We start from the raw sequence: 11418 nt of genomic DNA on the forward strand, positions 1-11418 counted from the left end.
ATATTCTTTAAGTTTATTGTATCTTGTTATATAGATGTTATATAGACATTATAGTTGTGATTTTGTTCTTGTTATTCTATTTCTGTGATTTCTATTAATGTGATATTCTCTTTCTTTTTTAAGAAAATATCATCAATTTTGCCAAAAGTTTAATATATTTTTATATGAATGTTATTCACGATTTAAAAATAAAAAATAAATTTGTTTCAAAGATTAAGTTAAATGTAATTCATGGAAAAAAACAGGAGTTACCTCGGTCTTTATACAGACCTCTCCATATATGCAATGTTCTCTATACATATAAAGCAATGTGGGATGTACGATTCATACCATGATACCACAGGAATCTCTTCATGTAAGATTCATAGTTACTCGAACAATCTTCCTCCACAAATAATTTCCATGTTACAATAACTAATTACAAAGAATATAAGATAATTCCTTTAACTGTGACTGATATTATAATAACTAACAGTTATATATTATGATATAACATATTATAATTACTACATTATAATATATAATATATTATAATTATTAATAATTGAATGTTATAATAACTAATAGTTTTTCGAAATATCTTTTTGCAAGAAATGATTAATCTGCTGGATTTGATCTTTTAAGTATTGACGTAAAATATTAGTGACATCATGCATATAAAAGTGCCAAGATAAATTAAACAATCTTTGCACGTGTACTAGTATGTTTTAGGTCATGGGTAAATCCTAAATTTACATTACAAACATATTTAAAGATCAAAAAGAAATTAATGGAATATTCTTTAAAATAAAATTTCATTTATATGCCAAACTTACAATACATTCATACTACTGAAACTCGTAATATTTATTACGTATTACTTGTAAGACGTAAAAAATTATATCATAATACTACACAGCCCCACAAAAAAAAAATTTTTTTTTGTCCGGCGGACCGGACTAGTAAATTCTTACGTATTTTGGGTCGCTGAATCCGAATCCGAGGTCAGAATTCAAAAGTTGGTTTGTGTTTTTTTTCTAATCTCAAAAAACATACTTTTTTAGTACATTTTGAGCCGTAATGAAAAAGCGCGAGCTAGTTTCGAAATTCTGACCGTGGATTCGGATTCAAAAGCTTGAATTACATAACAATTGACTAGATTTTTTAATAAAAAATGACAGATCCAATATGGCGGACCCAATATGGCGGATGTTTTTTTAAATTGATCCGATTCGCTTGAAACTTGGTACTCGGGGGTTTTTGTGGTCGCTGAGTACGAATCTGATGTCAGTTTTCTAAAATTCAAAATGGCAGATCCAGTATACCCGATGAGTTTTTGAAAATTGACCAGATTCGCCTAAAATTTGTTACTTGAGGGTTTTTGGGGTCGCTGAATACAAATCTGACGTCAGATCATAACATAATCACACTGAAAATGCAGTTTTTCCCACATGACTCTGAGAAAGTACAAATCTTATATATTTGACGTCCAAGACCACAATAGTCAAAGTATATCCATGACTTGATCCTTCTGCAACCAGGGTACCTCCACGTGGTGACGGTGGGCAACGGATTTATTCCGGCGTTATAGATACGTATCTAACCCAGGAATTTCGCCTTTTTAGGGTTTTCAACCTAATACCTGCGACTGGTCTGATTACGTCTGCATTTTCAGTGTGATTATGTTATGATCTGACGTCAGATTCGTATTCAGCGACCCCAAAAACCCTCGAGTAACAAATTTTAGGCGAATCTGGTCAATTTTCAAAAACTCATCGGGTATACTGGATCTGCCATTTTGAATTTTGGAAAACTGACATCAGATTCGTATTCAGCGACCACAAAAACCCCCGAGTACCAAGTTTCAAGCGAATCGGATCAATTTGAAAAAACATCCGCCTTATTGGGTCCGCCATATTGGATCTGCCATTTTTTATTAAAAAATCTAGTCAATTGTTATGTAATTCAAGCTTTTGAATCCGAATCCACGGTCAGAATTTCGAAACTAGCTCGCGCTTTTTCATTACGGCTCAAAATGTACTAAAAAAGTATGTTTTTTGAGATTAAAAAAAAACACGAACCAACTTTTGAATTCTGACCTCGGATTCGGATTCAGCGACCCAAAATACGTAAGAATTTACTAGTCCGGTCCGCCGGACAGAAAAAAATTTTTCTTTTGTGGGGCTGTGCTATTAATCAAATAAAATTATAAATAATCGTAATATTAATATCTGTAAATTAAATTAAAATCTATCTCATTTTTACGCGCAATTAGTAATCAAAACTTCCCATTTATATATCACAATTTATTTATATCCTAATAATATATAGAATGGGCCGATTTAATGTCTCCATCTAAATATTTTTTTTCTACACTTTTTACAAAAAAATCTTTCGCATAAAAGTTGTTTGACCTTAAGAGGGACACAAGACAGCAATATTAATTAGTTCACAGATGGTGTCATTTTCGAGAAATTCTCTAATCATCACTTTTCTTAAATAGAAACCGATTTTCTTTTTTAAACAAAAGTTGTAGGTCTTGTTGAGACAAATCCAACCATATGTATTAATTTAGGGTTTTCTTGATTTTTCCATTAGTTACACAATTTTTTAATTTTGGAATATTAGTTTTCCGCAAACATGTCGAGAGGTACTTATGATATGAGGTTTGATGCACTTTTGTAGGTTGTTTTCTATCCTCACGTATATTTCTCCCTCCGTAAAATCTACGTATCTGATCGGTTAACCACAAAAATAATATCAAATATCAAATTTTTCTACTTTCTGTGAAGTTGATGTTTTGGACTGTGATTCTCTAATTGTTTTTTTCACTATTCGGGTGCTTCTTCAAATTCCCTTGCTTTTCACTATAAATATTTGTAATATTAGCGCAAATGCTCGATCAAGTTTCCATTGACAATAACAAATTTCATCAAACGTAATCGAAAGCCTTCTTGGATTTTCTACTTCTTGACATATATGTGGAACACTAATACTCCAAAATTTGAAAAATTGTGTAATTCATGGAAAAATAAAGAAAACCTTAAACTAATACATATGATTAGATTTTTCTCGACGAGACCTACAACTTTTATAAAACAAAGAAGATCGGTTTCCATTTAAGAAAAGTAATAATTAGTGAATTAGTGAGACAGTAGCAGTATCTGCAAACAAATTGATATCGCTGTCTTGTGTCACCCTTAAGGTCAAACAACTTTTGTACGAAACATTTTTTTGTAAAAGACATAAAAAAAGACATTTAAGTGGGGGCATAAAAAAATGGCCCACTCTGTATAAATAGTAACAGAAACTGTATATTCCATTTTGTTACAAACTATCATGAAAATAATATTTTTTTTATTTCAGACATTAGAGTTGTTATAGCTAGATCTTGTAAGAAAAGTCATTGACATAAAATTAGGGCTGTTACTTTTGACAACTTCAAAGCTTCAAAGTTTCGAAGACATCTTGAATTTCGAAGGTTCAAAGTTAATTTCGAAGCTTCGAATTCTTTCGAGGCTTCGAAGTTCAAATATCGGAACCTTCGAACCAAATCACCTAGCCTTACATGAAACTTTAATATCATAACAGCTTTACGAGGTCTGCCCGAAAAGTAATGCGATTATAATGGTTCTCTCCAAAATATGACCCACTAGCAGCTAACTGAAAACACCTGGCATTGAAAAACCTGAGCACGGTAATAAAACATAATCATCAAATGTAATTTTTTATAACAATCCGTGGCGATTTCTTTCAATTTAACACAAAACTTCTCTTTATCGCATATCTTTATTCAATCTTTTATTCCTCCATAATGAAAACGGTGACAACATCTACTAATACACACTTACGTGTAAAAACGTTATAATGACACATGAACGTAACTGAACAAGTCGAAACTTGTACTGCTTTTATAGGAACTTTTACAGGACTACACTTTACGTTCTGTGTGGTTACGATTTGTCAGTGTTGCCACATTGTACGCTACAGATTTAATCAACAGTAATTTAATCTCATTACTTTTCTGGCAGACTTCGTATATATGTTATGGTCAAAGCCCGAAACGCGGGCATTCCTAGGATTGACTGGCCAATTCTGAGGAACGACCAAGCATCTTGGTCAAAGCCCGAAATAAGTTTTGCGTTTCGGCTTTTGACTAGTCAATCCTAGAAATAACTAATACAGCTAGTCAAAGTTAGAAACTAAGAAAAATCACTTCGGACTTTGACTAGTCAATCCTAGGAATAACTAATACAGCTGGTCAAAGTTAGAAACTAAGAAAAATCACTTCGGACTTTGACTAGTCAATCCTAGGTGTGGCTTAATTCGGACTGTGTGACTGTTAACAAATAAAATCAAGATTTTTTTACTAAATTAAGTTCTTATTGTTAACATAATGTAGCTTTTTATTTACTTTACTCTTGTACATAGTTTTTTTCTCTTTAAGTTTAAAAATGTAGCTTTGGTAAAATATTTTATAAACATAACATCTTAGAAAGTACTTATATTTAGTGTATGGTAATTCTTTACAATAGGGCCCTTTCCGAATTTTGATATTTTCTTGCGGCTCTCTTGGTAAAAACCTTTGTTGTGACTTCGACAGTGATAATCAATCGGGGGAGCCTGAAAAATATGCACCCTACCTATTTTTTTTTACCAATTTTTTTTCCTATTTTTATACCTATATTTTTTCCGACATGCCGGAACACACACACACACACACACACACACACACACACACACACACACCTATATAGGTTAGTGACGCGCTTTAAACAGTTAAATACTTTTAAAGCGCGTCACTAACCTCCCCCTCATGTACTTTGATATATTATATAGGATATATTGACGAGTAGGGAAAGGAAGACGAGGAATGTACTACGCGACGAACAAAATTATAACAACGGTATTTATGCATAAAAGGGGGGGGGGTGTGTGTGTATGCCTCTTTTATGCATAAATACCGTTGTTTGTTATAATTTTGTTCGTCGCATAGTACATTTCTCGTCTTCCTTTCCTCCCACTTCTACTCGGCTTCATGTAAACAACAGTACAAGACATTGACTGCTATATTTAGATAATAAAGAATATACCGACCCTTAAGGACTACTATATATTTATAACGTCGGAAGATCCGGAAAGCCATGTTGGAAAAAATAGAAAAAAATAAAGTAAAAATAGGTAAAAAAATAGGTAGGGTACATATTTTTCGGGCTCCCCCGACTGATTATCACTGTCGGAGTCACAACAAAGGTTTTTACCAAAAGAGCCGCAAGAAAATATCAAAATTCGGAAAGGGCCCTATTGTAAAGAATTACCATACACTAAATATAACCTACTTTCTAAGGTGTTATGTTTATAAAATATATTACCAAAGCTACATTTTTAAACTTAAGGAGAAAAAAACTATGTACAAGAGTAAAGTAAATAAAAAGCTACATTATGTTAACAATAAGAACTTAATTTAGTAAAAAAAATCTTGATTTTATTTGTTAACAGTTACACAGTCCGAATTAAGCCACATCTAGGATTGACTAGTCAAAGTCCGAAGTGATTTTTCTTAGTTTCTAACTTTGACCAGCCGTATTAGTTATTCCTAGGATTGACTAGTCAAAGTCCGAAGTGATTTTTCTTAGTTTCTAACTTTGACCAGCTGTATTAGTTATTCCTAGGATTGACTAGTCAAAGTCCGAAGTGATTTTTCTTAGTTTCTAACTTTGACTAGCTGTATTAGTTATTCCTAGGATTGACTAGTCAAAAGCCGAAACGCAAAACTTATTTCGGGCTTTGACCAAGACGCTTGGTCGTTCCCCAGAATTGACCAGTCAATCCTAGGAATGCCCGCGTTTCGGGCTTTGACCATAACATATACAATATTAAAATAATTTAACTTTAATCATGAACACAAACTAAAATGGCTTTTTTCAAACTTATCGAAAAATTGTTATTGCAATTTCTCGATTTGAAAAAAATTTTATCCTGAGCGACGTCGCATTGGTGCAGCAAACTGATCTTTGGTTTACGTTTCTCGCTATAAATCAGCTAATGTAAAATGCAAAAAATTCAAACATAACATATCTATGATAAATCAAACGTATAACAGATCATATTTTCTTATTGTAAGAGTCCTAAATTTCATATAAATGTACATACAGTGAAAATATTCAAAAGTATTTTCATATATGGACAATTTGTTTTTTAATTCATTCAAAATGAATCGTCCATGGCTAAGTTAGCTGATGAATTCCTGCTATCGGGAGATTGCATTGCAATGTAGCGTCTTCGCAAAATTTCCTGCAAATCATTGCATGGACTATTCTCACGTTTTACCCGTATAGGATGTCCACCTGGAGACCTATAAAACATCAATACACAATATTGTTTTATTTTATTTTCCAAGAGTTGTAAGAGTTTCCCGGTCTTTCTAGCATAATCACTATTAGATGTTGGATTATGGTTTCACAAACGAGAAATCATGCCTTTTTGGCGCTGAGAGTAAGATAATTTTTTCATATGCAATTACATTCAATAGAAATAGACTGAACAATATATCGCTAGTGCATGTCAAAACACTTTTTTAAGCGTCTTTTGTTACTAAACAACGTATGATTCAATCTATATTAGATTATTTATCTTGGATTTTTAGTGTAAATAGTCTTTAAAGTCGATTAATCAAAATTTATAATTATTTATTAATTCTTGAATAAAAAAAGATATTTTATCCATAAAGTTTATTCTAATGCAAGTTATAATATATAAAACAATCTACTTCAACTTTTGTTTAATACAAATTTATTTGTATAATTAATATATGATAAAAGACCAGAAATTTTGAGTTGTGCCTGAAAACATTAATCTCAATTACCTCACAACTGGTCTCAATTTTACACTATCGATATCCTTCAGCATATCACCCGTAAATTTCTGTACACTCGATGGAATTTTCTTCCGATCTTCAATTTTGTGATCTTGCAAACTAGCCCTTCTCGCGATATGCGGTGTTGTGGGTGGCAGAAGTGGAAGTGGAAGCGGAAATGGCGGTGGCGGTGGAGGTACAGATGGCACAGACTTCATGTCATCTGCTCCATTGGGCAGAGACGCGACAGACGCATCTACAAAACAAACATAAATCTTTAAGTCTTCTCGGATATCTTTGAGCATAACGAAATGTATGTTTTACATACATTTAGACAGTTTATTACTTTTTACAATTGTCGAAATTTGTTCCCTAAGCTCTTGTAATTCTTGCTCTAACGCGAGCAATCGTACTTCAGATCCAAAACTAATTGGCTCCAACAGATCTGGCCTGCTGCCAGAAAAGCTGTCATCAAACTCAATTTTTCAAAACAATATTGCAGAATAAATATGTATATGTCTAATTGTAACTTGACAGAATAAGGTACTGACCTCATTGGATATCCATTCGTATCAACATAATTGCTACTAGTTTCCTCGTTAATCATTGAATTTGTCATCAAATGTAACGGTGTCACACTGACATATATTTTTGGTGGAGGCTTTAATGGTAAAAAAGATCCAATCCTCCTTACAATACTTCTCCTTTTTCCATAATATTTAATGTCGCCCATCTATAAAAAAAGAAAATTAATTTTCATAATTTTGATACAATAAAGTGTTATTCCAAGATGTATAAAATAAAAACAGAAGCAAATACCCAAAATCTAAGATGTTATTGCTAATTTTGTCGTAAGCCTATAATATACAAACATATAATGTACAACACATAATAGTTTCTATACATAGAGATATAACAAATATTTATTTTCTAAATTACAATTATATTATTGATAATATTAAACTATTATAAGATAATGTGTACTGGTAAGATAATCAACTACGTATATTTATATTTATAATGCATTATTATATCTTCTACATGTCTGCAAATTTAATATGTGTAATCATAATATATAAGAAATAACCTGCATAGTCAAATCTGTTGAGAATAGATTTTAAAAATGTCTGCTACAAATTTTGTCTCGATAGAGTATCAACAAAAATATAACAAAATCTGCTAACAGAACATAATGGCAGAATCTCATTTTCTAAACTATCATTTAAATGTTTACGAAATAATAGATTTGCCGGATGTATTGCGATATTTGAGCAAATCTACTGCCAATCTGTTGTTATATTACGGGCAGTTTGCTTACTAGGAAGGATCAAAAGTATAGGTTATAATATAATATTTGTAGTTGTACAATAAGAAACAAATATTCGTCATAAAATTAAATAAAAAAGTTTTGAAAAATACAAGAACGAAACGAGTATTCTTATGTTATGTAATAAAATATAAATATTTATTGTAATATAATAAAGTAACAAAAATGATATTTGAAGTAGCATTTTATGTACATTTTTGTTCAATTAAAATGGCAAATGCATGTATTTGCTAGTAGAAATATTTTCGTGTCTTTAAAATTTTTTATTGATAAAGTTAGTATACGTATAAACTTATATTAGTAAATGTACACAAAATTATTGACTTCACACTTTTACTTTATATTGATTTTACTGATACATATAAATGCATTTTGATTGCTTATTCAGAAATTTCCATGTTATATTTGTTTATGGTTAATAAAGCATGATAGAAGCGATTTTCGCTTTATTATACAATCAGTGAACACATTGAGATATAATCAGTAAGCAAACTGCCCACAGTATGATACAGATTACTAGTAGATTTGCTCAGATATCGCAACAGATTCAGTTTCATTTATGCATTAAACTCGTGTTTTGCCGGCAGAGTCTGTCAACATAATTCAACAACAGATTATTGGAAGAAACCGAACAGAATTCGTTATTTCATGGAATGCCTATTTAAAAGGTTACGAAACGACATGTTTTGCTCAATTTCTGCAGTCAATCTGCCATTATGTTCTGTTATATTTTTGCTTGCATCTATCGACAAAGTTTTTAACAAATACTTTCAAAATCTGTTCTGACGAATTTAACTCTATCCAGATAAAGTTTCTTACCTTTGTGATCAATTACTGCGATCTACATCAAAACTCTCGGCAGAAATTCGGGGCAGAAATAACAGCATGAGATCGTAATGCGACGCAAATAACCGATAACGTGTATCATGTTCAGGTCCAAAATTCGCAGTTAAAATAGCTTCGTTACATTGATCTGACACCAGCACGATCGACAAGTTGCCGTAATAAAAATCCGTATGCTTGGAGCTCTGACAGAATATTCAATATTTGATAATTACTTCATGCGTCTCTTACCGTATAATTCATTTTATGACTTTTATCCGCGTTCACCCATTCGTATATAATAATGCATATGCGCTTCTTACGTATATACTCCAGCCCGCGAAAAAGAGGTTATGGAAAAGTGCAAGCGATGCAATTAACCTGAGGTTTGTTCCTTGCAACTGCACTGGAACTGGATGGGGCTGCACTAGAACTAGTGAGAGGTTTGTTCTTTGTAGCTGCACTGGACTTGGATGGGGCTGCACGAGAACTAGCGAGGATAGTACAAAATTTCATTAGTACAAGAATACAGATAGAAACACAGACTCCCGAGAAAAAAAAGATTATATACAGGGTGTCCCATTTTAATCGATCACCCCCAAAAACTTTTTTTTTATTTGTGATTCTAGAAAGAAATGCTTCAGACGAAAGTTGTTTGGTTTGAAGGGGGACATATGATTCCAATGTGAGTCGTGCCATAATACATGTCGTCATTTTCAAGAAATTTTAAAGGAGACTAATTTCTTAAATAAAACTTGATTTTTTTTTTTAGATAAAAGTTGTAGATCTTATTGTTTTTAAAACACTATAATAAAGCCCTCTTCTATTAAGAATTTCCTGAGATATTTAAAATTTTGTTATAATATTTTTAATATAAATATGAAATATCTCGTGAAGTATAATTCACTTTTCTATAATTTTACCTTCATACTTTTATACGTAGAATAATGAAAGGAAGCGAATAATAATAATAATTTTTGCATTTGCAATTTTGCAAAATTAAATGGTTCTATAAAATGCAATCAAATTTTTTAAAATAATTTTTTCTGTTTTTTTTTACAACAATCAATTCCTTTCATTATTCTACGTAATAAAAATTTAAAATATATTTAAATATATATAATCCCGGGAAAAAAACCTCTTATTTGTTCATATTAGTTCGTATTAGTTTATATTAGTAGATATATGATTATATAAGATTATATATAAGGACATATATATATTTAAATAAGTTTCAGAAAATTGTTATTTTCAAATGTTATTTTTTAAGTGTGCCACTTTATTATAAGAGTGGACTCCACGATACAACTGATACAAAAATTGTGCCGGTCCATAGTGCGAAACAGTGTCGTGTCTTTTGATACCGTTCTTATAACACTGTTTGTCAAATTTTAAATACGAGAAACAGATCCCATCAAATACCATCTATCGGATACTTTGAGATACAATATTGTGATCTGATCATGTATCTATATATATAAAGGAAGATGTCCTGACTCACTCACTCACTCACTCACTCACTCACTCATCAACGCCCAGCCCAAACCCCTGAACCGAATTTTTACCAAAAGTATATGAAATAGGGGTAGAATTTTCCGGGGAGTGCCACTAAGAAGGGATTTTTAGAAATTCGAGCCCTAACGGGGTGAAAAGGAGTAAAACGTGTTTTCACGGATTCTTTAATATCGCTCAGCCTAAACCTCTGAACCGAATTTTTATCAAAAGTATATGAAATAGGGGTAGAATTTTCCGGGGAGTGCCACTATGTGTATAGTTTTTTGTTACTGATTTTCTGGAAACCGGTTTTTTTAATTTTTCTAATTTTTCTAATTTTTGTTTTCTAATTTTTTTAATTTTTCGGGAAATAATTGATTGAATCTCAAAGAATTGTATATGAAGTAGGGGTAGAATTTTCTGGGGAGCGCCATGATGTGTACAGTTTTTGTTATTGATCTTTTCGGAAACTGGTTTTTTTAATTTTTCCAATTTTTCGAGAAATAATTGACCGAATCTCAAACCCCTGAACCGAATTTTTACCAAAAGTATATGAAATAGGGGTAGAATTTTCCGGGGAGTGCCACTATGTGTATAGTTTTTTGTTATCGATTTTCTGGAAACCGGTTTTTCCAATTTTTCTAATTTTTCTAATTTTTAAGAATTATAGATTAAACAGGGGTAGAATTTTCCGGGGAGTGCTATAAAGTGTATAATTTTTCGTTACCGATCTTTTTGGAAGCCGGTACCGAAATTTTTTCAATTTTTCGGGAATTAATTGACCGAATCTTAAAGAATTGTATATGAAGTAGGAGTAGAATTTTCCGGGGAACGCCATGATGTGTATAGTTTTTGTTACTGATCTTTTTGGAAACCGGTTTTTATAATTTTTCCAATTTTTTGGGAAATAATTGATTGAATTTCAAAGAATTATACATGA

The 11418-nt window shown here is 31.7% G+C and overlaps 1 protein-coding gene across 6 annotated transcripts; it reads right to left on the minus strand.

The window, feature by feature from the left end:
* Positions 1-2270: 2270 nt before the first annotated feature.
* LOC139778889 (mitochondrial fission regulator 2) lies at positions 2271-9408 on the minus strand. 6 transcript variants are annotated; one of them, XM_071717025.1, is made up of 6 exons: positions 9308-9408; positions 8982-9190; positions 7387-7568; positions 7164-7300; positions 6845-7091; positions 2271-6334 (listed from the first exon to the last, which is right to left on the minus strand). In XM_071717025.1, exons 3-6 carry the CDS (start codon positions 7566-7568, stop codon positions 6187-6189), a joined length of 714 nt encoding a protein of 237 aa, XP_071573126.1. In that variant the 5' UTR covers positions 8982-9190; positions 9308-9408; the 3' UTR covers positions 2271-6186. The 6 variants fall into 6 exon arrangements, with proteins under 6 accessions (XP_071573126.1, XP_071573130.1, XP_071573127.1 ...); XM_071717029.1 differs by having other exon boundaries at positions 7182-7288; positions 8982-9354; XM_071717026.1 differs by having other exon boundaries at positions 7164-7288; positions 8982-9354.
* Positions 9409-11418: the final 2010 nt, after the last annotated feature.

The sequence above is a fragment of the Temnothorax nylanderi genome, unplaced genomic scaffold (assembly GCF_030848795.1).
Source record: "Temnothorax nylanderi isolate EJ_2023f unplaced genomic scaffold, tnyl_v1.0 TNYL_tig0200_pilon, whole genome shotgun sequence".
Lineage (NCBI taxonomy): Eukaryota > Metazoa > Arthropoda > Insecta > Hymenoptera > Formicidae > Temnothorax > Temnothorax nylanderi.

Excerpts from the sequence above, each read along its gene's own strand:
- LOC139778889 (XM_071717025.1), bottom strand. The coding sequence starts at position 7,568 with ATGGGCGACATTAAATATTATGGAAAAAGGAGAAGTATTGTAAGGAGG. Across the intron at positions 7,092-7,163 it reads AAGTAATAAACTGTCTAAAT|ATGCGTCTGTCGCGTCTCTG; the intron begins GTATGTAAAACA and ends TTTGTTTTGTAG. Across the intron at positions 6,335-6,844 it reads AAATTGAGACCAGTTGTGAG|GTCTCCAGGTGGACATCCTA; the intron begins GTAATTGAGATT and ends GATGTTTTATAG.